General features: G+C 38.9%; 2 protein-coding genes across 13 annotated transcripts in view; one reads left to right on the top strand and one right to left on the bottom strand.

The window, feature by feature from the left end:
* Positions 1-21,480, top strand: part of EIF5B (eukaryotic translation initiation factor 5B) — a 39,243-nt gene extending 17,763 nt beyond the window's left edge. The window contains exons 7-24 of the mRNA XM_068924281.1: positions 812-907; positions 1,934-2,020; positions 3,535-3,624; positions 5,493-5,800; positions 6,385-6,492; positions 6,653-6,763; positions 7,832-7,899; positions 9,054-9,195; positions 10,829-10,960; positions 11,596-11,778; positions 11,896-12,057; positions 14,318-14,449; positions 15,783-15,914; positions 16,025-16,101; positions 16,206-16,370; positions 17,292-17,430; positions 18,508-18,669; positions 19,612-21,480. Coding sequence (XP_068780382.1) covers positions 812-907; positions 1,934-2,020; positions 3,535-3,624; positions 5,493-5,800; positions 6,385-6,492; positions 6,653-6,763; positions 7,832-7,899; positions 9,054-9,195; positions 10,829-10,960; positions 11,596-11,778; positions 11,896-12,057; positions 14,318-14,449; positions 15,783-15,914; positions 16,025-16,101; positions 16,206-16,370; positions 17,292-17,430; positions 18,508-18,669; positions 19,612-19,719 — 2,402 coding nt within the window. The 3' untranslated portion in view covers positions 19,720-21,480. The remainder of the gene's footprint in view (positions 1-811; positions 908-1,933; positions 2,021-3,534; positions 3,625-5,492; positions 5,801-6,384; positions 6,493-6,652; positions 6,764-7,831; positions 7,900-9,053; positions 9,196-10,828; positions 10,961-11,595; positions 11,779-11,895; positions 12,058-14,317; positions 14,450-15,782; positions 15,915-16,024; positions 16,102-16,205; positions 16,371-17,291; positions 17,431-18,507; positions 18,670-19,611) is intronic.
* A 2,374-nt stretch (positions 21,481-23,854) lies between these two features.
* Positions 23,855-27,531, bottom strand: part of REV1 (REV1 DNA directed polymerase) — a 62,468-nt gene continuing 58,791 nt past the window's right edge. For all 12 annotated transcript variants that reach the window (XM_068924385.1, XM_068924369.1, XM_068924337.1 and 9 more), the window contains 4 exons: positions 27,083-27,294; positions 26,668-26,824; positions 25,720-25,822; positions 23,855-24,277 (listed from right to left, as the gene is read on the bottom strand). In XM_068924385.1, coding sequence (XP_068780486.1) covers positions 24,166-24,277; positions 25,720-25,822; positions 26,668-26,824; positions 27,083-27,294 — 584 coding nt within the window. In that variant the 3' untranslated portion in view covers positions 23,855-24,165. The remainder of the gene's footprint in view (positions 24,278-25,719; positions 25,823-26,667; positions 26,825-27,082; positions 27,295-27,531) is intronic.

Genomic DNA, 27,531 nt, shown 5'->3' on the forward strand with positions numbered 1-27,531 from the left:
AGAACCACTGTCTCATTTTGCTGAGGGAGGGGGGGAAAAAGTGAGGAATCTCTGTAGCTAGTACAAGCTCTGCGATTGCTGTTGCAGTTTAGAGTCCTGCTTCTATGCTGCCACAACTCGATTTCTATGAAAATCTCAGTAAATTAAATTACCCAAAGGAATTCTGAATGTTATAGAAAGTACTGGAGTAATTAAAGGATACACTTGTTGCACCAAACTTCTGCTTTTAATTGAATCCCTTCCAGTATTTTTCTGGTGAGGTGAAAATGATGATGACTTCAGACTGTCATTATTTTCATAACTAAAACAAATCTGTGGTGTTTTAAAAATACAGCATTTATAGCAAAAGGCAAAATGCTATCTACTAACAAATGCTACACTTAATTTGGAGCAGATAAGAGAAGTCTTTTTGTCTGAAATTAGGTCAACTGGCAGACTGTTTTAAAATGAATTCTAGCATAGAGGATTTTCAGTTGTTTGGTAAACTTGAGGGGTGTGTGTGTGTTCATGAAAGCCTATTTAAATGTGGTGGAAATTTTCAAATCTGCAGTTTTATGGTCTGACTTTTTTTCCATTTAGTGATAGGGCATTATGTGAGAGCATTCAGAGAACTTGAACTACTTAACAGCACTCAAGTTTTGTTACTTTTGAAAATTGGACTCAGATTTTTGTCAGCTAGAAAATGCATTGAATCTAGTTTCTACTCTTTCTTTCTTCTCTTTCACCTTCCAATTCTGGAAAATGTCATCTTATTTAAACCAAACCTTATGTTTAGCAAGTAATCACCTGGATTTTTTCTTAACTTTTGCAGGTGTTGAAGTGCCATCTAAAGACTCAGTGCCAAAGAAGAGGCCAATATACGAAGATAAAAAGAAAAAGAAGCAGCAGCAGCAGGAAAATAAAGAAGGTGTGGTTTGCATACGGTGATACTTAACAAATCAGTCACAGTTCATCAAATGTTTATAGAATAAATCAGTTGATCCTAGACTAATCGCATGTCAGGGTGCCTGCGAGTTCCTTTGTCTCCCCACCCCCACCATGCAAGTGCTGATGCATTAAGATCACAAAAATGTTTGGAAGACTGCTTATTTTATCCTTTGTTTTACAGTGTACTTGACCATTGTATTTTTTTTTCTAATCTAGTTTGTCTTTAGAATTTGTAAGTATTGTATAGAATGTAACACTGTTAGGAATGTGAGGCTGGATTTTTTTTTTGTGCTTATGTAGAATAAATACAACGAAGTGTAAATAACAATGACTTGTTGTTAAGTCTAAGTTGGCCCCCTGAGATGAAGGGTGATTGATGCCAGTTTTAATATTGAAGTTGTAGATAGGTTTTCTGTTTTCTTATGCACAAAGATGTTTGTGGTTTTGGAAGCTGAAAGCTATCAAGTCTTTAATTGAAAAACAAAACCAAAAAAACCCGAAGAATTTAAGTTAAAACTTAAAACTGAAACTTTAAACTTAAAATTTATCATACTAATTAGACATAGATTGAATGAGTTGAATGTGCAAGAATCTTTTGACTATTGTGCTTCATGGTTTTATTGTGGTGGTATTGTGACTCTTTTCAAGACCTTATTCACTGATTTTAAAAAATAATTACTTGAATCCAATATTTTCTGTTTAGCTGTTAAAGAAATCCCAGAATCTTGTGTTCAAAAGTGACGGTAATTCTTTTAGCCATTAACTGACCGATTATCCTCCACATCTTTTTAAAATGTGGTGGTTATTTGAGAAATGTTTGGCCTCCCAAGCAGTTAACTCAGATCGGTAAGTGGGTGTTTGGTTAGTTTTGGTATTAAATTTGAATTTAATTTTCCTGTAACGGTACAACTTAAAAATAGACATACAGCACAACATTTAACTTCTAACTAGGTTGGTTTCTACTTTGAGAGAATGTAGGAGTTAATTTGTTTTCTTGCAACTTCAGAAACTGTGGAGGTAACTTCCCCAGCTGAAGATGCTATAGAACTAGAAACACCAGTAAAAGAAGAGACTCTTCTTCCAGTAGAAACAGGTCAGTAGTAATGTTGTTAAAATATACAATAAGGCTGTTGTGTGGTGGTACGGTGTGGCAAATATTTTTCTAAAACCCTGTGTGTTGTTGAATGGCACTGAGTGGCCATCCTTTCTCAAGGTACTTACTGATTTCCCGCCCCCACCTCCCCCAAGAGGAACTGATGAAGTTGCATGGAATAAAAGGGCATGGAGCTTCAGAAAGTGAGATTTTAAAGGTCCCATATTCTGGGTATACCAGAGTCTTCCGTTAGCTTATGCAGCCATGACATATAAGCACTTTCAGTGCCTTATGATCAGCTCCCTTCACTTCTCGTGTGCTTTCTAAAAGTCTGCTTTGTCAGCTGTTAGAGGCAGCACGTTCACCCTGTCCCCTTCTGGTATTGATCCTGCAATCTTCGCAGTGATTGTGTTCTTGATTCAGAGTGTTTTGTTTTCACAAGTGCTTAATGCAGTGGATACGGATTGGCTTTTGAAACCAAGGCTTTTCAGCCTAATGTGTGACTGTTGCTGTCATTCTTGCCTATAAACGGTGCTTGTGTTGGCAAAATAACATCCTACTGGACTTCTTCCTCAGCCAGGAGACTCCACTTCAATTGTTACCTTTATTCTTAAGCCAGTCAAGTACTGAGAAAGCTTCTAGCTATGTGCTGAGTATGTACTCCAATTCTAGTTTGATTTCTCTCCTGAAGGAACAGTTCCATTGCCATGAAGGAGAAGGGTTCTCTGGCAGAACACTAGTTCTCAGTTAATGTTCTAGCAGACTGGTATTTACTCCTTCTGTTGGTTTCAAATAGTTGAAATTTCGTGACTTTCCATGTACTGCACCACATACGTTGTTTAATGCCTCTTTTGGAGAGGATTGGAGGTTGCTTTTTTTCCATTCGTCTCTTAAGAGCTGCAGTCTCTTCAGATGTGTGGCTGAGTTTCTGAGGGAATGAATATTTTAATGCTTCTGGAATTCATGGTGTTGTATAGTTATGTTAAGGCACCTGCAGTCTTAAAACAGCACTTTTTAAAGATACCATACTGTTTTCCTACTAATTAAAATTAGTACTGTAACCAAAATCTTTTCCTGTTTCTCTGTTGCTTTTTTACACGTGACTGTTAACTGGGCAGCTCCTTTCAAGGCACGTGGCTTTGGCAGAGATTTAGGTAGTGTTTATTAAGCAGATGCTTATAAGATGTGCAGACAGGAACTGAATCTATAGTAGTTTAGCTATGTGTTCCAAAAATAAGTTTTGGTAGGCAAAGGTGCTAGAGTTATAACTTCATGGAGAGAACTGAAGATTATTTCTTAAGTATGCAGCGTTAGTGAATTTTGCTCGTTTTCTTTTTTCCTGCTTGTCTGTCAGAAACTGTTTATTTGGTAATTTAGAGATAATTTGGTAGAATTATGGTAGGAGCAAGCTTAAAAGTGGCAATTGTGGGTATGTCAAAGTAAAGGGCATCTAAAAGCTTCATATGCTGCTGGCTTGTTTCCTTTTTTAATTAATTTTATTTTGGATTTCTCAGTTTCGGAAGAAAAGGAGGAAGAAGAAGAAACAGAAGATGCAGGTTTGGATGACTGGGAAGCTATGGTTAGTGATGAAGACCGAGAGAAAGGTGGGCATGTAAATACCAAGTGGATGCCTTTTCTGATTAATGATTTTCTTTTGGGCTGAGTGTTTTTGTGTTTGGAGAAAACAATATTGTGTTACAATTCTCCCCCTTTCCTCAATTCCTCAGTTAGATGAATGATGAAGCAAGAGTGATAAGAAATAGATATAAGTGCCTCACCTCCCTTAAAGGAAGAGCTTTCAGAAAACTGTTCAAATTCTAATCAAGAGGACTCTTCTGAGATGTTAGTATGTGTACTTATCACCTGAAATTAGTCACTTGAGTTTTTTGTTTGTTTTTTTTACAGAAGTAAAAATCCCCTCTACTTAATGTACTTAAACCACCTCTAGGAGTCTAGGGAAACTTTTAACCCTGTACTACATTTTTCTAGTAACCATTTCAAAGCCTTAACAATTCCACTACACACATTTTTGCGACCTCTGAAAGAATACTTTTGAGATAAGTTCTCAAATAAGTGAGGGACTGAGACAGTGTGAAAGATAGTATGCATGTGTTATAGTAAGCTCTACGTATCTTACCTCTTGCTTTGAGAGGGGAGAGAAGAAGAAAGGGAGAAATTATCAACGCATTCATGTCCCTGAGCATAACAGCTGTACTGGGCATGTCAAAGCCCATATTCTGTCTCCAACTAATAGCAATGCATATGGAGAAGTTAGAGCTCAGCAAGCATGTAGGGATAACTTCTCAAATATGTTTCTCCAGAGGCGGAGGAAACGGTGCTGCTGTTAATCTTCTTGAAGGGGAGTCGGTTGCTGTACTTAATCCTTCCATGATCTATCTTCGTTCTTTCTTAAGATCAAAGACTAGTTTTGAATATTCTGACTTATATTCAGCCCCACACTTCTAGCACCTGTGCTTTCAAGTTTGATATTCTAGATATGTATATGTTCAGCAGTCTGAAATAATTTCAGCACGCGTGGGTGTTCCTGTGGTGCTAGGTTGTCCTACCTTGACTAGGAAGGACTGCTCATCTTCTTGAAAGTCTGTTTTGGTCTGTTGCCACTGTCCTGGGGAGAATGTCACATCTCGGGCATTCTACTGGCTGATCAGATTTGAATGATCTGCCAGTGCAATCCAGAAAAAGAACCTTCCTGGGATTTAGACTCAGTATGTTATTAAGCTGACGGACTTCCAGTGTAGCAAGGAAAGATAACTAAGAGCAGCATACCTCCTAGCAACCCTGTAAGGAAGGATGCTTAGCTTTAAAGAGTGTTCATAAAGTTGTTTCTATAGTTTCACAAGTACAACAAATGATCAAAAAATAATTTTTTTCTTTGAAAGCTTCCCATTTGTTTTTGTTTACTCATTAATTCTTCTGGAAATATAAATCTTCTCTAAACTATTCAAGAAAACCTTAAGATGAGGTTTTTAAAGAAGTAGAAATGACTGTAAGAATCGGAAGTTCGGAAGTTCCAATTCTTACTTTGTCTTTTAAATACACTTTCATCTGTAATTCACTGAATCCATTCTGTGTTGAATTTGGAGCATTGCTTCTATGTTAAAGGAATTAATTTATGAATGCACTTAATGAAGTGCATAGGGTTTTAAAGGACATCATTTTATTTCTCTGGATATTTGAAAATGACCGATCATATCCTTATTCCCTCCCTTCTCCAAACTTGCTCTGCTGGCACAGATTCTAAATGCTTAAGTCAGCAGCTCTAGACATGAAAAACTTGATGCAGAAAGTTGAAAAGTTATCTTGCATAGGACTTCTTCACTGGAACCTGATCTCATTCCTTACTTTTATGCAGTAGACTTTCTTGATTTCTTTGTTTTGTTGCCCCCTCCTGACAAGTCTGAATTCAATACAGACTTTTTTTACTTTAGATTTTATTTTTTTTCTTTGCTAGAGAGCAAACCTGTCCACATTGAAGTCAAAGAACAAAATGAAGTGGAGGAGGAGGAGGAGGATGAGGAGGAAGAGGAGGAGGAGGAAGAGGAGGAGGAGAGTGAAGACTCTGAAGATGCAGAAAGCGAAGGGAGCGAAGATGAGGATGAAAAGACTTCAGATGAGAGAGAGACAGATTCCCAAGCTGTTGGAAAACAATCTATGGAGAAAAAGCCTAGCAAGGAGATTAGCTCTGATTCAGAGTATGACTCTGACGATGACCGCACTAAGGAAGAGCGTGCCTATGACAAAGCTAAACGGAGAATTGAGGTATTACGAAGCAGCTTTATTTGGGGAATTCTTTTGCACTGTGTAAGAGACGCTTTCAATTTTCAGTTCAGAGAAAAGCCTTTTAACCGTGTTTGTCAAAATGGTGGCTGTGTTATGACTAGTATTGAGACCCAGGAGGTGGGTTAAATAAGGAAATAGACCTGTTTTTTCCTGAATCCGAAGTATTTTGCTTTAGAGGACGTGACTGCAAAGAACGTGCACTTAAGTGTCATTTCCTCTAAGAGTTGTACTTGTTATCGATATTTCAGTTTTAAAAATAAATTTCTAAACTGTTCAATTTCTTTTTGTGGTTCCTAACTTTCTCTTTTCTGGCTCAAGATGCTGCTACAGAGTGCGCTCTTAAAACTACATGTTAGTGGATATAATAACTTAGCCTACTAGATTGTAACAAAAACTCCCCATTTCAACTGTTAGCTGTGAGGTTTTTTTATTGATTTGCGAATTACTTTTGCTTGAATTAACTTCAGAATTTAAGTCCCCAAATTAACATGCGTATGTAATCAAGCTAAGAGGTGAGCTTTTCTTTGGTTTGTACTTACCAATTTTTAAACCTACGTTTCTAGAAGCGGCGAGCTGAAAACAGCAAGAATGTGAACACTGAAAAGCTCAGAGCACCAGTTATCTGTGTCCTGGGACATGTAGACACTGGCAAGACCAAAATTTTAGATAAGGTAAGATGTGGAATGTGGAAGTCTCCTTGCATCTTTTTGTCCATGCTTATGCAATTTTTCTTGAAAATAGTGTCCTTTGACATGATTATAAATAGTCTCTTACATGCAAGTATTTCTGTCTTTGAATTCAGCTCTTCTATGCTCTCTGTGTTGTTTTTAGCTCCGCCATACTCATGTACAGGACAGTGAAGCTGGTGGTATCACTCAGCAGATTGGTGCGACTAATGTTCCCCTTGAAGCTATTAATGAACAAACTAAGATGGTGAAAAATGTAAGTTATAGCACTTCAAATACTGTTTTTAAAAATAAACCAGTTCTTATTTAGGCCTTGTAAGATTTGTTGGCAAGGGTAGATGCCTTTTTTTCCCTTAGTCTCCGATATTGGAGTTAATTTGTGGGTGTGTGCTTTTTATTTTTATGTTTTTTAATTCCTATCCCTTTACCCACCTCCTGTCTAAAGGGGAGGTTCTCCTTTTTTGGTTTTAATTAATGTATGTGGCTCATGCTGTTTTCAGTTAATGCACTACTGTTTCCTCAGCAAGATATACAAGCACTGTTTACCCCATTCTGGACAGTGCACTTATGGACTGCTTATTTGTCAATGTTTTGGCTGCAAACTAAGACTTTTGAAACTTAGTAAGTGAATGTTCTATTAAAATGCCCTCTCTTAAAGAAACATCTGCACTTTTAACTATGCGTACTGAAATTGAGCATTTTTGTGGACGATGAATTTTATCATGATGCAGAAATAGTAACTGTTGTGCATTGTTTGTCGTAGATGCTACATACTGTATCTGAATTTTGAATATATGAAATTAAAGAATTTCATAATTACAAAACTAGTCAGTAAACTGCTGAGGAAATGTTTAACGAGGAGAGTGTGCCCAGAACATTTGACTGAAACTGAGTATAATGAGGCTGCAGCAACAGCCTTCCTAAAACCCAAACAGAAAATTGCCTCTCACTTCTATAGTGCCTTTCTTAAGATTTTACTCAGCTTCTTAAAACTGTAAGATCAGTGAAGGAGAGTAAATGTTCAAGACAGGTAGGATAAATCTCAGCAGCCTAAACTGTTTTTTCTTCTATAGGCTACCTTATTTTATAAGTCCTCTTAGCTAAGCTTATGGATACCTGATAGCCAGGGGATGTGCTGCATCATATTAGTGTTTTGTATTTTGTATTGAAATGAGCTGTAACTGATTTGGCTAAGGGAAGGTGCCAGCCCTGCTTAAAATACATATCTGGATCTTTGAAGTGAGTGCTATCACTAAGACTGTGAGCTCTGAAGGTTTTTTCCTTGTGTAATCTTTTCAAGATGGTTAATATTTGGAAATGTTAGTTTGACAGAGAGAACATAAAAATTCCAGGAATGCTGATAATTGACACTCCAGGACACGAATCTTTCAGGTAATGCTCGTTCTTACAATATTGTTCTCTTCAGAAATGATAGTCAAAGCGTCTACATATGTTTTAACAAAGTACTAGGTCTTTGCCTAATCCACTGTGTTTCTTCTTGCTTAATACAAATTAGAGTAGAGTAGAATTCTAGAGTAAGTGGATTTACTTGCTTTGCAGGTACTTTTTATGTCTGGTTAACTGCTGGCCTGTAACTTTTCTGTCCTCATGTCAGTTGAGCCAAGAATATTTGAAAAGGCATATAAAAGTAACTTTATTTCTGAATAGTTAGTGTGAAAGAAAAGACAGATGCAGAAAGCTAGCTGGAAGAGAAAAGGTGAGAATCTCAGATGACATAAATATGCTGGTTTAAAAAATTAAAGCGTCTATATCTTAGCCTCCAGTTCATAGTGTCCCCTTTAAGGTAACTGAATTCCTAAGGCTACAAGTTGACTTTTGCTATTGGTAACTGCTTCCTTACACTGTTCACAGGCTGCCTACAAACAGCAATGACATGTAAATAATCCACTAAATGAACTTTTAAGCTTAAACCATAACATGTACGTGTATTCACTGAGGTAGTGCTCCGGGGGAATACCCAAACGAAAGTGTTAAGGTGGCTTTGATGTGACATTCTTAAACATAAGCCTCTAAAAGCATTGAAATGCCAAGTCTTAGGGCACTTGTTAATGTACTGCCCGTTTCTTGGCATCTTATCACTGATAGCTCTTCATCTTCTGGCTAGCTTTTTGTTGTACTACAGATGTTTGATCTTTGAAGTCTTTATGTAATATTGAATTGCCGGTCTCATTCAGATTTGGTACTCCTGTATTTCACTGAAACTTCATTCTCACTCTGAACAAATCAGAAGGTATCTTAAATGGTAAAAATATATGATAATAGGAAAAGTTCTGGAAAATAGTAGCTTCCTCTTATTTTTGCCTACGAATACTCAAATATATTTTGTGAAATGGAGTTTAAACTTGGTGTGATTTGGATGTTTCGTTGGTATGTAGTTCTCAATATTTTTGTGTGAGAAAACTATTTGATCAGTTTTTGCTTTTTATTGGTCAATACAAGTTTAGCACTGTTTATTCAGTGTTTTTTTCTTAGTGTTCTGTTCCTGCATGACTGTTTGTTTTTTTTCCCCCCTCTTAATGCCACAGCAATCTAAGAAATAGAGGAAGCTCGCTTTGTGATATTGCTATTCTTGTAGTTGACATCATGCATGGTTTGGAGCCACAGACAATTGAATCAATAAACCTGTTGAAATCTAAGAAATGCCCCTTTATAGTAGCTCTCAACAAGGTAAGATAACTTTTCCGACATCTCTAATAGTATGTTTGGCATTTGACAACTTTCTGTTTCTTCTATAAAATCAAACTGTTTGTGTAGCTTGAAGCAGTGGTTCTTGAATTCTTTCTGTTGCGTTTTTGACACCTCTGCCCAATAATTGTATGGCCTTATGGGAGCTTTGCAGAACAATCTAACAGATCTTCCCAGAGTTCTTACGGATAAGTTCTTATCTTATGACTTCAGTATATGATTCACACTTGTGTAAGTTGCATCTCAGTTGTATGGCCCCCCTCTCCCCCTACTTGGAGCTACTTGGATGGATTTGTGTGGAGTTGTGTTTTCTTTTTATAAAATTGAAAGACAAGCTTCACTTAAAATACCTACTTTATTTTAGTTAATGATACTTGTTGGTTTGTGGATTGAAGACAGACTGGCTTTTAGGCTCATGTCACCATAATGTATGTATTATTGTCAGTCACTGGTAGAAGTATTTCAGACTTTGCAGTATTAGATGATAGAGCTAGTTATTGTTTACGCGTGAGAACTTGTAGTGGCAGAGCTGTTTTTTTCATGATGACTTGCATGAATTGTATTAAGGAAACTACTTGCAACATCTAGAGTCATTGGACACCTGACATGCTGGCAGACAGCTTATAAAAGAGTATTCACATATAGTGTAAAAACTGCAACATGCTTTCAAAAATGAAGTAAGTATTAAGACTGAAGGCATTGGAACTGAGAAAACCTTTACCTTGTTACTGAAAATATTTACTTTTAAAAAAACTATTGGATGGAGAGCTGTTAAGGCTTACAGTGAGTCTGAGATTAAATAGCAAAAAGCTTTTGCATTTCAGGTTGTAGTTTTGTCATGTGTCTAGGTCTTGATCTGTTTTCTAAATATATAGTCCTGAGCTATACAGCAAACACAAACTTGTGTTATATGAGACTTAGAAAATAGTGTGGTTGTAATGAGCATGGAGTTGTGATGTCTAACATGCATTAGTTTAGAAATGTGTATATCACAGTACAGTGAAGCCTGTGAATGTTGTAGAAGCTTGCTAACTAGGAGTTTAGCTTATGTGAATATAGTTTCGTGGACTGAGTCTGACCTGCTTTGATTTAGTGATGTGTCTCTAAAGCATGCAGTTGTGTGTCTTGAACGACCCCTTTGTGGTCTCTTCTCTGTAGCAGCGTAGGAAAGTTTCCGAATTCTCACCAGCAAGCCTTATAAGTTCTTTAAAAATATTTGCTATCTCTTTTGTGGGGGGGGGGAGGGAGGGAGGGAAGGCAAAAACCCTCATATCTTTGTATATATGGAATTGTGCATGAATCTTTCTTATGAATTTGTTTTATCTTAAACTTGATGTAATTAATGTACATAAGCTGTTTCCATATGAACCTAGATTAACACGGTTTTAAAAATTAAAACCTGAAGTAGTATTGCTTGTGAAATACTATCCAACATTGGATAAATATATAGACAGAAATATATTGCAGTTAAAGCAAATAGAGATTTAATTTGACTACTGGAGCAAAAGGGTGGCCAGCTCTGGCGGTATAAGTATTTCTCACAAATGGGTGGTATAAGCCTAAAGATGTCCTTCAGAAAGTGTACAAGACTAAATATTAATATTTCATTTTCAAGATTGATAGGTTATATGACTGGAAAAAAAGTCCAGATACAGATGTAGCGGTCACTTTAAAGAAGCAGAAGAAGAATACAAAAGATGAATTTGAAGAACGTGCAAAAGCTATCATAGTGGAATTTGCAAAACAGGTAAGCTGGAATGTTCGAGCCTGTTCTTTTAACAGAAGCATTAATGAAAGTAATTTTTAGAAGCCTGTTTCACAAACCAACAGCCAGTATCAAGAAAACTGTAGCATCTTTTCTGACGCATCAGGGTTTACTTCTCATAAACTAAACTTTGTTGTTGTTGTTAAACTCTGCTCTTTTTCAACTGCTCTATCCATGAAGTGCCAGTTTGGGGGAAAAGTAACAGCTAACTGCTGTGTGTGGTCAGTGGAGTCATGAGCAGTAGATCAAGTTTTCTGTCCCTATTCTTTCCTGCTTTGGGGATTGCCTGAGAGAAACCCGCCTGTCTCTTGTTCCCTTGGACATTGGCAGGGCATGAGTCGCATCAATTCTGGGAACTTCTCTTGGTGACGTTACATTTAACTTCTGGACAGCATTGTATAATTATTTTGTAGAGTTATCCCATACTGATCCCAAGTGTGGGTTGAGGCTGCGTGTTCCATAGCATATTGTTGGTAACAATGGCTTTTTTTTTTTTTGAATTAGAATTTTAAAAATGCAATCATAATTGGCTGGGACTGAACATTACTGTTAATACTATTTGTTTGTTTGTTTTTATTTATCTTCCCCCACCCCATAACTATTGATCCTAATTCTAGGGATTGAATGCTGCCTTGTTTTATGAGAATAAGGATCCCCGCACTTTTGTTTCTCTTGTACCTACCTCTGCTCACACAGGGGATGGAATGGGAAGTCTGATAGCTCTTCTTGTTGAACTAACACAAACTATGCTGACCAAGAGACTGGCTGAGTGTCAAGAGCTGAGAGCTCAAGTCATGGAGGTAATACAGCGCTGCTCTTATAAATTCATCTAGAAGTTTCTCTCTTCTCCCTGCTTCTTGATTAAAGAGGTGTGTTTAAAGTGGTTAAAGGAGTAACTCTTTTTCACTTTCATTCAGGTTAAAGCACTGCCTGGTATGGGCACCACCATAGATGTTATTTTGATTAATGGACGCTTGAAAGAAGGAGACACAATTATTGTTCCTGGAGTAGAAGGTCCTATAGTAACTCAGATTAGAGGTCTTCTGTTACCTCCTCCTATGAAGGAGCTGCGAGTTAAGGTATGGAAACGGGATGGTGTGTTGAGATGTAGAAGAAATTTAGAACCTGAAAAATCATGTTTTATTAAAACATGAAAATATAGTAGACTGCAGATATAGTAGCAATATCTAAAGATGAGTTAAAATGGAGTATAGTGTACATCTACAGTGTGTTTTTTGTGGTGTACTTGCACATGCGTATATCTATCGGTGTTGTGCCTGTGATGGTAGTGCCAAAGAAAAGGATCAAGGAGTTTCCCTGCAGTGAGGATTCAGATGTGTCCATTTTAATGATAAGGGATTTGGGCATGTGGCTAGGTGATAGAAGGCAGATTTTCATCTTAAATTTCCATTTACTAGTACTAGTATGGTGACTTTTGAATTAAAATGTTATCTGTAAAAAGTATGTTGGGTTTTTTTATTAGCAAAAAGCATTTAAACTTGATTCAAGAAAACTGAATGAGTGAGTTTCTAAGAGTAAATGGTGATATGAGATGCAGAATCTACAGCCCTTTCTCATTTTTGAGTTGTTGGAGGTTTTACTGTCCTAGTCCTAATAGGATTGTGTCATCAAGGAAGAAACACTGAATTTGAAATCCTTTCTGTACTGTTTTTGTAAAATGAAGAGGGGAGCCACAGAAACTAAGCTATATGTGTGATTTGAAAAAGATCACTTTGGAGAAGCATGTTCTTGTGGGTGGCTGTAGTCCTTAACGTTAAATCTGGTCCCTTCCTGCAACCTTTTATACTCTTGTAACATAGTACTAGTAATTGCTCAGGCCTGGGTTGACCTTGGCATTTGTTCCATCTGCCATGGTGAACTTTCGCTGTGAGATCATCGTGGCCTCAGAGGTGTTTAAAGGTGCATTATTGAGGATGAGGTGGAATCTGAACAAGAGCTTCTTGGCCTACTTTTAAGTAGGAGGACAAGAGGCACTTTTTCCCCTTGGATATATGGCAGCCTGATAATACAGCCGAGGGGTAGGACAGCTTGGAGAATTTAAGTCAGGTTTCCCACTTTGGAGTGCAGCTTTACAGTCATGACTTGATAATTGCTAGAAAGTAGAAAAGGGAATATTGACATTTATCCATAGGTTAAGACCTCTCCTTTGTTGGAAGCTATTGAATATATCCTATTTACTGTGAGGTATGAATTGAAAGCACTTTTATCTGCTTGTTTTACTTTATTTAAAGCGGAAGATAAAAACTGGTGTGTGGGACTGTTTTGGTGTGTTATAAGACTGAACTTCATTTATGGGACTCAATCTGTAATCTGTTATGTTGCTGTTCCAGTCAGCAATATCTTCAGAGGAGTTTCTGTACTTTGGGAGGGGGAGTGTAAGCTACCAGCAGCAGGATGAAGGGTGCTTGATCTGGGAACCTTTAGTTGGGCGAGTGATCTAGGGGAGCTGGGTTTTTTGAAGCAGGGGATTGAGGGTACGTTTCAGTTCAGCCTCTTCAGGGTGAATTGTCATCCTTGAAGTAAAACAGACTTTGGTATGACAGGCTTGAGAATAGAGGCTTACAGGAATGAAATCCTTACAGAGGAAGGAAGCTGCCTTGCGGTTTCAAGGAAAGGATGAAGCATTCCCCACAACAAGGGGGGAAAAAAACTAGAAAACCCTTTAAACAATGATTTGAAGGTCTTCAAAAATACCTGGCTTCTATGATGCTGTAGAGGCCTTTGAAGTTCCCCCAGGCTGGGGAGGAAAATCTGTAGGCTGCTTGGGAAACTGCAGACGCAACTATCTCAGGAAGGTGCTTGAGAAGGTTTGATGGGAGGCCTCAAGCAGGAGAAGGAGGCGGCAGTTCTTCCTGCATAGAGCCTTGGACTCTCTCACTTGAGTCTCAGTAGTGACAACTTTAGTTAAGCTGTCAGCCTCTTTCCCTTGTTTCTGTATGGGGCTGAATTTTGTGCTTTAGTAAGCAGCTGCTTATATCACTGCTTGCTGTTTTCTAGTATGTCTCCCTTTTGGGCCTCCTTTTCAGTTCTAGAGAAGGCTGCCTGTCTTCTCCCTGGTCCCCGTTCTCTCCCCCCCCCCCCCCCCCCCCCCAAAAAAAAAGTACATCTGAAGGGAGAAGAGGTAAGCACAGAGACTGAAAGATGCATATTCAGGAATGATGAGTAGAGAAAATCACTGAAGGTGGAGGGGACCTGCTGGGCTTCCCTGTCAGACTGTCTGCCATGCTTACTTGGGGGCAAGTTCTCCACTCAGTAGTGCTTTATTTTGCTGTGTAGCATCCACATGAACGTTTAGCTAGTGTATCTTCTTCTTTTCAGAACCAGTATGAAAAGCACAAAGAGGTTGTTGCTGCTCAGGGTGTGAAGATTCTTGGGAAGGATTTGGAAAAAACACTGGCTGGTTTGCCGTTGCTTGTAGCATATAAAGAGGATGAAGTCCCAGTTCTGAAGGTGAGGTGTTTCTTGGTGTGTAGAACTCCAGTCAGTATTATGGGGATGGCTAATGCTGAAATATGACACTTAAACTGAGGGTAATAAAGTTCTCTGGTGACAAGGTTCATTCAAATGGTGAGCGTTCAGTATGCAAATAACTTATTGCAGTTTTAAAAACTGTTAAAATAACATGCCGTAGCTTTGTGTCCATATGAAGTGCTAGTGCGGTGACACATCTTGATTCTTAGCTTATTATTGATGTCTTATTGGGTTGTCTGTACTTATGGAATAAAGCTTGAAAACAAGTATCAGAGTGCAATTTGAATATATGTTAATTACTGATTTGGTATTTGTTGCAGTTGATATATTTTGATGAAATAATTTTAGGCCAGTATACGTTAGTGGAGTTCCTCAAACTATCAGAACTGGAAAAACTGATTTAGGACTCTACACGTAACATCTCTTTTGGGACTTAGACTATCAAAATGATATAAGAAAGAATGCAACTGTCTTAAGAGCATCTCATCTGAATTTTGGTTTGTTTGCCAAAGTCAAAATGTCAGTTTAAATAGGGAAAAACTCCATATCATTATGACCATTATTGAATTAGTGTTAATTCACTTTTAAGCATGCAGCACTGAATTGTCTACTTACCTTTTTCTCTAAAAGAAGTTTTATCTTTCAAGTCCCCCAAGTACAGGCTTTGCCTGGGTGCACGTGTGTAGGTATGTGAAATGGGCTAGCAGTGGGCATTTTAGTGTGTGAAGTAAAGGTGAATGTCCAACCAAAGAAAACACCGACTGGGTTTTTAAGAGGCATAGACTGAAATGGACTTTCAACTTCTCTGAAAGCAGCAAGATGGCCTTGTTGCTCTTGTACCTTTTGTTTTGTATCCAGGCACTGCAGAATAAAAGGCTTTCAGTCCTCTGCAGCTAACAAATTTGGGAGTATCTGCTCTTACTGTTGCGCTTCAGTCAAGCAACCAAAGATACTGCCACACATTGCGTTTTGCTTGTATTCAGTCAGCCTCACTGGTAAAAACTTGCTGTGCTGGAGAGAGCAATTTGTAGTCTGCAGAGAAATGTTAGTACCTCAGAGATGGGCATCTGCTTTGTGTTATGGGATCAACTTTTTGCAAAATCATCAGGTAGTTCAGGTTAGTAGAGGCTTTTCTAATGTCAGAAACAGGAAGCAGTACATCACAGGGCTACTTATGAACCATACTGCAATTTTGTAAGTTGGTACCTATCAGTATGGCTATCACTTATCTCAACAGCTTATGAACAGAGGAACTTTGTACGTTGCTGTAGCATAACAGCAGTAGAACTAAAACTTGCTTTTCTTTCTAAAGGATGAATTAATACATGAACTGAAGCAAACACTGAATGCAATCAAATTAGAAGAGAAAGGTGTTTATGTCCAGGCTTCTACTTTAGGCTCTTTAGAAGCATTACTTGAGTTTCTTAAAACATCAGAAGTGCCAGTAAGTACTTGATGCTGTGTCTGATGATGTTTTTACATTTTGGTTTATAACTGTTTCCTTTTAATTCAGAATGATTAGTGACTGATTTGTATGGCTTTCCTCTTCGGCAGTATGCAGGAATTAACATAGGTCCTGTCCATAAAAAAGATGTTATGAAAGCATCAGTTATGCTGGAGCATGACCCTCAGTAAGTAACTTCTTTGCTGTGTTGATAAATGCATAGTAGACTCCCTTCTTAGCTTTAGTTTCATGGTCTGTCTAATGAACTGCTTAACTTCTTTTTACATGCAGATATGCAGTTATTCTGGCATTTGATGTAAGGATTGAGCGTGATGCACAGGAAATGGCTGATAGCTTAGGAGTCCGGATTTTTAGTGCTGAAATAATTTATCACTTATTTGATGCCTTCACAAAATATAGACAAGACTATAAAAAACAGAAACAAGAGGAGTTCAAGTAAGTGCGAGTCATCCTCCTTTGGATGCTTCCCAAATTGCGTCTTAATTGTTTTATTACTAAATGAAATTGTGTTTAACTTCATGTCTTCATATTTTTATTTAGCGTGTAGTTCTAAGGGGGAGGAAGGAAAGGAGAATGAGAGTAGGACAATAAATTGATAACTGTCAGGAACTGCAGTCGCAGTCTAATTGTTGCCATGTGGAGTTAGGCTTACTAGGGTATAAGTTGTGAAAAACATTATAAGGTTTAGCTTAAACTATCATATAATATGGAGTGTTCTTATTAAGGTTTGCTTTGTATATTTAGTTTCTCTTCCTAGTTTTGACAGATGAGTTAGTCTTGCAGAGTTAGGCAAACAAAACTGAAAGTATTTAGGTTCTGCTGTTCCATATTTGTGTACTTCCAGTGTACAGTGCAGTAATGTGAATATGCTATCATCAAGAATTTGTAGGGATCTAAAACTTAATTTCCGGAACCCAGGTCACTATTTCTCAGACAAGTTCTTTCTTCTGATCCCAAATGGAGTTTGTATAGCTAAGATTTTTTTTTTTTTTTTAAAAACACACACACCACACCTTGAATTTTAAGTCACTGAGATGGGTTGTGGCAATAATAGTTATATTCCCATGCTGTTCTGAGAGTATAATTATATACTTTAATTACTGCTCCTTCGATTTTGGTCTTAGTTGGCTGCCCAAGCCAGTCAAAATACCATTTATGCCAGCCATAGTTGATTATTATTCCCTATAGATCAAGTATTGACTAGAATTAACAAGACTGAAATTTCCTGCATGTTTTCTCCCCAAGTGATACTACTAGAATAAATGCCCCAGATGTGTGTGAGAAGGCAGAATTGTTAATATTGTGTGCACTGTTCCAGTATCTATTTCAAAATGCCTTTTCTTTGTGCTCTCCCAGGCATATAGCAGTATTTCCTTGCAAGATGAAAATACTCCCTCAGTTTATTTTCAACTCCCGTGACCCAATAGTTATGGGTGTGGTTGTGGAAGCAGGCCAGGTGAAGCAGGGCACTCCCATGTGTGTACCTAGCAAAAACGTAAGTATGAGCATCTTGCCTATGGCTGTTCTGACCTACCGGTAGTTGCTGGGGTGCTACATCAGGAGGCATTTGCATGTGCTTCCCCAGTGTACAGGAGACCACAGAATGGGTGAGGTTGGAAGGGACCTCTGCAGATCATCTAGTCCAACCCCCCTGCTCAAGCAGAGTTGCCTGGGGTACGTTGCCCAGGATCGCGTCCAGACAGCTTTTGAATATCTCCAGGGAAGGAGACTCCACAACCTCTCTGCGTGACCTGGTCTAGTGCTCTGTCACCCTCACAGGAAAGAAGTTTTTCCTCGTGTTCAGACAGACCTTCTTGTGTTTCAGTGTGTGCCCGTTGCCTCTCGTCCTGTCGCTGGGCACCACAGAGAAGAGTCTGGCCCCATCCTCTCGACACCCTCCCTTCAGATACTTGTACACGTTGATCAGATCCCCCCCCGAGTCTTCTCTTCTCCAGGCTGAACAGGCCCATCTCTCTCAGCCTTTCCTCATAGGAGAGATGCTCCAGTCCCCTCATCATCTTAGTAGCCCTTTGCTGGACTCTCTCAAGTAGCTCCACGTGTCTCTCTTATTGGGATTCTTGTATGAGATTCAGTCTTAGGTCAAGTCTCTTTCTCAGGGATTAGTCACTTTAAAATAGGTTTTATCTGCTGGAATATAGTTTTAACCTCTAGCAGAGGTGCAGGGAGTTCTGCACAAGTTCTGCAGCGCTGTACCAAGAAGCATGGCTGGAGGATGGAAGTGTTGGTCAACCTCCCTCTCTTCCCCAGCTGCAATTTCTGTATTGGGGATGCAAAGTAATGAGCAAAATTGCCACTCTTGGTAACTGATACAAGGGACAGTCAACTCCTGATATTTTAAAATGTAACAAATTGGTGTCTTGGATGAACTATAAGTTGATATCATCGCCCTTTTTGGTATGATACACTTGCAATATGCATTGCTATGCCACTTCCTGCTCTGATAGTACATTACTTCATATGAACAAGTTGTGTATATAGAGAGGAACTTAAAGAAGAGTGTGTGCACACAGGTTTTGCTTATGTGTATTACAGCTGCTTCATTGTATTACAGTTTGTTGAAATTGGAATAGTTACAAGTATTGAAATAAACCATAAGCCAGTGGATGTTGCAAAAAAAGGCCAAGAAGTATGTGTTAAAATAGAACCTATTCCTGGTGAATCGCCCAAAATGTATGGACGACATTTTGAAGCAACAGATATCCTCGTCAGTAAGGTAAAAGCAATCTATATTTTTGCGAAGGGCCTATGACGAAGTGGTATCTTGTTTGCTTGGAGTGAAAATGTTGTGTCAAGCCTGAAAACCTTACCCTAGATAATTACAAATGTTGGTTATTCTCTGATGGAAGGTATTTTGCATGTGTGGTATTATTCAACCTAGTTTCTCCCTAAGTTTGAGATTTGCAGTAGTGCTACTTAAGAGAATCAAATGAATGATATGCAGTAGCTAAAAATATCCTGCAAATCACTGCACCTGAGAAGGTAAATGGCAAATTAGCTAGTTGCATAACTTTATATGTAGTTAGTGCTCAGAGCAGCATAGCAGTCCCCCATGGCATTACAGCATGATTGTATTTGCCTGGTTTGAAACTTGTGCAATTTATTGCACAAACTTCAGTTGCTCAGATTCTGGAATGCAGGGTTCAGGCTAGATATGATCCCTCGCTCAGTTTTCTGCTGTCAGAGGCAAAGCCATAGCTCGTCAGGTTCTTAAAGCTGCTTTATTTACCATGCAGTAAGACCTGTTTTTTCCCACTAAGGGCATGTCCCCATGTGTAATGGGGAAGGGGGGGGGGGCACAGCTGCTTTTCAGTTGGAGGTCTAGGACCTGTGACAATGCTGCGAGGTGGTGCCAGTGATGCTTGGCAGTGGGGGAAACAGGAGTTCCCTCCTGGTCACAGGCTCTCGCATCACTGTGCAAGGAGTGGGATGATCTGTGCTTCTGCAGTCACTGCAGACCAGGTAAAGGACATGAGGAGAAATGAACAGAAATGGGTGAGATGGGTTATGCAGATCAGTAGTAAAACTGGAATTAGGACTACCTTTCCTGATGTGCAGATCATTGCCCTTTGATTAAATTAACTGCTTCCAGCACACTGAAAACTACCTTTATTAGTACACGTATATGTTTCTGATGGGTTTGTGTTGTGTATTACAGATCAGTCGTCAGTCCATCGATGCTCTGAAGGACTGGTTCAGAGATGAAATGCAGAAGTCTGACTGGCAGCTTATCGTAGAGCTGAAGAAAGTGTTTGAAATCATCTAGATAACTTTTTACAGCAATGGAATGGCAGGAATAAACTCCCTATTCCTGTTCTAAAAGTCACCAACAAAGTCATATATTGAAGACAGTGTTGGATTTATGTTTGAGAGGAAAATATGTGGATAAAATGTTTTCCATGAGAAACCAAGAAATTTACACTGGTTTGACAGTGGTCAATTTACATGTTCCCACGGTTCCAATGTGCCTGTTCACCTCTCCCACTGCCCTTCCTAATACTGGCTGCTGTTTTAAAGTTTGCCCTTCCTTCTCTTACACCTTCCTTCTACCCTTTCCCCCCGCCCTCTAAAATAAAATAAAATAAATTTGAATTTTTATTACAGAACTAAAACTTTCACTTTTATACTGATGAAATCAGTACTGCAGTATTTGATTAACCAAGCTTCTGCAGACTTTGTGATTCTTGGGACATTTTTGATGTAAGAAGTACTTCTTTATTTATGCATACCTCTTCCCTTGACTCTCTTTTCCAACATTCTTCTGCTTTGTGCCTATAGAAATTTTTTTAAATAGAAAATTAGGCAATTGGATATTTCTGTATTTGCTTTGTGTGAAACAATGATGTAAAGCATAGTTGGCCGCCTTTTATTGCTTGTACAGTTCATGAAAGTCGACCTGTAATCATTATAATGCAGAGCTGCAAATAAAGGAGATGGACATAGTGGCCCATTTGTTTTATAGTTTGCTTCAATAAACAAAGTGTCACTTTATGGGCTGTTACAGAACGTGGAGGTGCCAGGCTGCAGCTTGCCTTTCTGGGCTTGACAAAGTAATGGAATACACATTCCAGCAAAAGCATTTTTTCTTTTTGCTTCACTTCCCTTGGAGCACACGCTGCTGCTCTCAGCGGTGATTTCAGTGGCTCACATCTTGCTTGTCATGTTCTAGATGTACTGGAGGTGCAGGCCAGGTTTTTAGCAAGTCAGAATTACCAGGGGGTTGCTGCTAGGAGGAGTTTAGATGTAGTGTCTGTTTTCTTTTCAGAGTTGTGGGTAAGCATGTGCAAAAATGACCGACTGTCTGCAAGTAAGCTGTGACTTTGAATGCTGCATCAAAGCTGTTGAGTCATCTAACATCATGGGACTGAACCAGTTCAGAATGCATTTGGTAAATGGTGTCTGTGATAACCAAAAGTCAGTCTAATTCCAGTATTTTCCTATCCTTCCTTCCCTCTTGGGGCCCTGCTTGAGCTGACAGCTTGATGTATTTTTAATCAGGTGGTCTCCTAGTAATTTTAAATTCATGTGTTGAGGAGCCAAACAAATACTTGTGAAAAGCACAAACTGAAATAAAACCAATGATCTCTCATGTAGCTGAAATTTTAGTATTTAAAATACTACTTATAAAAATTTAACTTGAAATAAGCTGTTGGATCTGATCAGATTTGTCATTCACATTTCTGTGTTCAAAAACACCCCCACTTTTTTTTTAAATCCAGACTGTATGTTGGACTGTATCACAAATGCTTTATAACTGTGGCCTCCTTTGGCAATGGAATTTAAACTTACCAAGAAACTTTTGTTTGTTAGACTTTAAACATACCATTGGAAAGGATGGGTTTTTTTGGAATGGTTTGTGTGGTGCAAATTCACATCACTGGGCATGTCAGTGATTTGGAATAGAATGGTCTTGAGTGTCAAAGGGAGGAGACTGCATTTAATTGTTATAATTTTCTTTTGCAAACTATGCAATCATGGAAGCTACACTAATAAAAAGAGTTCTTAAGTTAAGAACATAGATGTCAAAGACTGGTCGTGCTGTATTCTTCTTGTTTCTCGGAGTGAGTATGGGGGGGGGGGGTCATGTTTCAGGAAACTACTCCTGAAAGAGGAGTGTTGCTGTTGTGAAACTTGCAAAATACCTTCACTAGACAGTTTTAGGGAAGAGAGAACATGAATAAAATATGAGGCTGGAAACAGATCACTAAGGGAGAATGAAAATACCTAACTATAAATAGCCTGTAACATTCTGGTTTGTGCAGTTAAATAATGCTTTAAGGGTGTTGTGTGTGTGGGTGTGTTTTTTTTTTCCCCCCCTTTCTCCTTTTAGGATCACCAAATTGTGTGTTAGTTAGTTAAGTCTGGAAGGGACCTCTGAGATCATTTACTCCATCCCCCACCCTCACTCAAGCAGGGTCACTGAGAGCCGGCTGCCCAGGAACATGCCCAGTTGTTGGGTTTTCTGTGCCTCCAAGGATGGAGACTCCACAACCTCTGGGGGCAGCCTGTTCAAGTGTTCAACCAACCACTGTCACAGTAAAAAAAAAAAAAAAGGTGTTTCCTTGTGTTCAGAGGGAAGTTCCTGTTTCAGTTTGTGCCCCACTTCCTCTTGTCCTGTTGCAGAGTGCCACTGAGAAGAGTCTGGCTCTGTTTTTCTTAACCCCCTCCCATCAAGTATTTATACATCTTGATGAGATTTTTTTTCCCCCTGAGCCTTCTCTTTTCTGTAGGTTGAAGAATTTCAGCTCTCTCTCTCAGCATCTTCTCCTGTGATGGGTACCCCAGTCCCTTAATCATCTTTGTGACCTTTTGCTGGACTTGCTCCAGTAGGTCCACATCTTTTTTTTTTTTTTTTGCATTGTGGAGCCCAGTACTACAGCTGTGGCCTCCCCAGGGGTGGGTAAAGGGCAGGTGCACCTCCCTTGACCTGCAGGCACTGCTCTGCCTAATGCAGCCCAGGATGCTGCTGTCAGCCTCCTCTGCCATGAGGGCACACTGCTGCTTCTCTGCAGTGCTGCTCTTGAGCTCATTGCCCCCCCCCCCCCCCCCCCAATATGTACTGGTGCACAGGGTTATTCCTCCCTAGGTGCATGACTTGCCTTTGCTGAACATCATAACCTCTCCAGCCCATCAAGGTCCCTCTGAATGACAGCACAGCCCTCTGGGGTGTCAGTTACTCCTCCCAGTTTTGTGTCCTCAGCAAACTCACTGAGGGTGTATTTGGTCCTGTCATCCAGGTTACTAGTAAAGAAAGATATTTATTAAGCAGTACTGGCCCCAGTATCAACCCCTGGCAGATGCCACTAGTGACCCACCTCCAGCTGGACTCTCTGGTACTAATCACAACCCTCTGAGCCTAGTAGTTCAGCCAGTTTTCAGTCCATGCCACTGTTCACTTTTCTAGCCTGTGCTTCATCAGCTTGTCTACAAGGATGGTATGGGAGACAAGGGAAACAGCAGCTACTGCTCTCCCCTCAGCCACCAAACCAGTCATCTCATCACAGAAGGGTATGAGGTTTGTTAAGTATGATTTCCCCTTCATAAAGCCATGCTGGCTACTTCCCAGTCACCTTCCTCTCCTTCCATTTCCTGGAAACGCTGTCCAGGATTAGCTGTTCCATCACCTTCCCCTGGACTGAGGTGAGGCTGACCAACCAGCCTGTAGCTCCCCAGAGCCTCCTCCTTGCCCTTTTGAAGATGGGGTGATACTTGCTCTCTTCCACTCCTCTAGAACCTCCTCTGATCACCATCCAAGACAGACCTTTGTTAGTTTCAATTAAACCCTGAGCAGCACTCCCAACACCTGAGTTATGCATCTGAAACCTAACTAACTGAAACACTTCACTGAAATTCAGTAAATATTTCTCTATTTATTTGAGCCGTTAGCATGCTAGTCTAAAAATACAACACCACCCTCAAAAGAAGTGGTCAAAAGAAAGTGCTGTGAAAGACCAAAGCAATAACTAACTAGTGGAAACTTGAGACAAATTAATTGAGATAAGATATATAAAAGTATTTGTTTTGAAAATTTGTTTTCTTCTATCAGCACACATCTCCAGAGATAACTGTATACCTGAATACGCAGAGCTGGGATTCCAGAGAGCAATTATGCTTCAGCTAACACTGTGCTTTGGGAGTGGCTGGGCCACACAGGTTTCAGTCCCTGAAGAATGAAACAGAGAATGAGCTAATACTCTTCCCTTGGCTTTAGATCTGTACTAAAGGCAGTGGAGCAAGACACAAAGTGTAGCCAGATGAACGTACAGCAGAGACTCCTACAAATGTTGACACAGTGTCATCGTGTAGAACTTACTTAGTAAAATGAGTCAAAGCTACAGCTTTAATAAAAGGGGTTAGCTATATTCAGACTGAAGCATGACAAAATAGAATGAGTACAAAAATATACATACAGTTCTTTATTAAACAACTGTAAACACTTCACTGTAAAAATCCATAAAACTTTATAAACAAACATTTTGTAAATAGATTCTATACTACAATAAAAGAATTTTAACACAATTATTTACATGCAATACTGACAAATTTGGCACTTTCTGAAAAGAAATGTACAAAACACTTTGTTGTTTAAAAAGAAATTTGAAATTATAAAAACTCAGGGCTTTACTATCATGCACTTTGCAAATACCTCACAAGCACTTATGGCACAGCTAGCAGAGAGCTCCAGGCTCTCATCAAGCTCTTTACTACACGTTCAGATAACTTTTAATGTGCTTCCATAAGTTTGTTGTAAAACTACCTGAACATTGTCAAGAATGAAGTCAAATGCCATATTCCAAACTGATTCCACAGATGACTGCATTAACCTGAAGGGAGAGAGCAAGAAGAGGAAAAAAAATTACTATTACAGTAGCTGCTCTTTTGACAATAAGTTTTAGTCTTCATACTGGAAAACAAGATCAACAACAGTTCACTGCGAATAGTATTTTGATTCGTTTTTGGTAATGCCCTATCTCTAAATGTATCAAGTCTCATGTAATGCCTCGGATTGCTCTGACATTCAGCGGTGATACTTTTTCTGATGTAAAGGGTATCTCACATCAATTTGTAAATGTTAGTATTTTGCAGTGGTTGTAAGCCTGTGATTAAAGTGGTGACCTCCTAAAAACTTTATTCTGAAGAACCAGAAACGGCAAGATTCTGGATCTCCACTCTTTCCTCCCTCATACTGAGATGGGCACGCTACATCTTTCTTCCAACAAATGTCAGAGGTAATTAAGACATTTTAATAGTAGGTTGGGGGGGCACTACATTGTGTGTATTGCTAGAAGTGGAAACAAAGCCTGGAGGCCCACAGGTTAAGTATGAGTTACCCACTATCACTCAGCTCCTACTAGAAGCCAATTAAAGACTAAGGCCTGAGGAAACTATCACAGGAGAGGAGAAGGCACCTACACATACTTTTCTGCAGAACCTAATGCCAGTTATCGTGTGGGTAACAGAATATGGTCTGACTCTCGATCCCTAATCCTACCCTTGTTACCAAGCTCTGGAGGGACAAGCTGTCCTCAGTGCAAATCTCATATACAGAGATCAGAATAGGACATGATTCTTTCTGGACAGCTTGGTAAGAATCTACTATACACCATTCAACGAAACAGTTAACTGCACTGTATTTTTATCATTTTCTAAGGCCTAAAGACGTCTCGTAAGACAAAAGCATAACAAAGTTTTTACGTTGCTGTAGTCTTTTGGGTGTTGATTAGTTTCCATGAAATACATATTCTTCAAATTTAAGACACAAAAAGCTGAGCTGCGCAGTTAAGTATCAGTAAGCAAGTCATAAATGGACCTTGGGCCTCCTGACTCGTGGGAAGAGCAATAGGAGCACAATAAATAAGTAATAAAAATCATTTTAAGAATAGGTTGGAGAGGTGAGACAGAGATTAAGATCTGGAGAGAGGAAGAGAACCGAAACCAGATGAAACTAAAGAAAGATTTAGGGTGACAAAAATGAATAAAAACAGGATGAAGAAAAGGGACAACCATAACAAAAACTATATCTTTTGTCTGGAAATAAAAGATTTTGTAGCAAATAATGCCACCAAATGTTACTATTAATTTTTCACAAATTACCTATATTACCTGCCCAACTTCTCTTTTTACATTTTTGAATAAAAATTAACCTCAAACAGTTTACATTCATCAGTGCGATGTCTAACAGGCTTGTGGCCTCACATTGAAGCATCTAGTACATAGGCTCTAACAAAAATAGTCTAAATGCCACAAATACTAGCAATTAAGCTACCTTTTCATGTACTTAACGACCAGATCTAACTTTTCCAAATCTTTTTCTTCTATTAGATCAGTACAATACTTCACAACCTGTAGGATGTCTTCTTCCATGGGATCTGTTAAAAGAAAAAAAAAAAGAGAACTTTTCTCCAAATATACTTAAGAGTGTAAAGAATTTTTGCAGTGTTAGCACACTATGGCGCTGATCTGACAACTGTTGTATTCCCATACCTCCCCCCAATGTCAAAAGTTGTGTACATAAAAGTACGGCAGGGTCCTGAGATATCTGGCTTATAGGCCTCTTCTTTTTTCCGCTGTAAGAACAAATGCCAGCACAGCTAACATTAACCAAATAGAAAAGAAAATGGGATTTAGAACTGAAGAGCTGTTTCAAAACTCTTAGGAGAATGGTAATGTTCAGGAGATGAAGAAGCTAACAGGTCATATGCCTCAAGATGTTAAGCATTGCTAATTGTGTGACGTCACATTAAAATTCAAATCACAATTTAACAATCATGTTACATTCTCGCACGTCATCCTAAAACTCTTTCTGGCAGTTATTCTGGGAAAAATTGCGATCATTTCCCTCTAAAATGACACCTCCATAAAAGAGGAATTCCCTTTTAATAGTTTTTACCCTAACAGGTGTAACATGTTGGACAAGATAGGGAAAACTTCCAATAAAAGTAGCAACAAGGCGTAAGACAATGACCTGACAAATGGGATGAAGAGAGAGCAGGTAGATTTTCGTGATGTTAAACAAGAAACAACAGGAGCTGGCAAAAACACAGAATAACAACTCAGTGGGAAGAATCCAGTTACTCCAAGACTGTAAGGCTTCAAGATTACTGTGAAAAATAACCAGTGAAAGGAAGAGTGAAGGAAGAAGTACAAGAAGTTTGCTAAAAAAAAGTTTTTCTTGTAATACGTACAAGATCATTGCAAGCATGACATCCCTTACCTGAAATAGTTGTAATCCATTCTTTCAACAACGTCTTTACATCATTGAATTCAACAGCTCCAGCTAGGTTGGGTGCCTGTGGCCTAAATGAACCAGGCTGCTCAGTGTGCAGAGCTGACGGCCCTGAAGTATCTGAAGTTGATGGAACTGCTTCTGACTGTTCCGAATATAAAAGTTGTTAAAATATTTGTTAGCGTTAAAATATAGCGTTATCACCTAATCTTTATATATGTACACACACACATATATGTATATATGTGTCTCATGAATCAATATTCTGAGACAGTGGAGAGGGTGGGAGGGAAGGGAGCTCATGTTACATCTAGTAAAGAAACGAGATGCATTCATGAACATGGACTAAGTCTAAAGAAATGGAAATAGCTTTACCAAAAGCTGTTGTTAGGATTACAATCACCTGAGTAGTTGTTCCTTCCTGTTTCAAGAAACCATCTATGAGCTTCTGTGGGCTTCCAGATGTAGCTGGCATGTTTTTGGCAGGGCTACCAAGGAGTTTGTTTTTCAAAGGACTCTGAATCTTTTTTACAGGACTAACTGGATTTTTCTTCCTGATTTTTTTCTTACTTTTCATTGTTGCATGCTTCAAGTGTAGTAAAGGATTTCTGGACACTGAAAAACACAGGAAGAGCCAGTGGTTGATAAAATTATTATTTTTCCATTGAAAGGAGGACTTTGTCTTCCATAAAAATCTATGGATCAATTGGGAAAACGTAACCTAGATGAGGCAGCTTACACATGTGTCATTCCAGATATGGACAACATTTAGAGTACCTGAAAAGCACTGCTAGATATTAGAGTAATGAGGATACAATACCATTCATAAGCCTTTTAACATCAAACATTTCA

This window comes from Struthio camelus, chromosome 1 (assembly GCF_040807025.1).
Source record: "Struthio camelus isolate bStrCam1 chromosome 1, bStrCam1.hap1, whole genome shotgun sequence".
Taxonomy (NCBI): domain Eukaryota; kingdom Metazoa; phylum Chordata; class Aves; order Struthioniformes; family Struthionidae; genus Struthio; species Struthio camelus.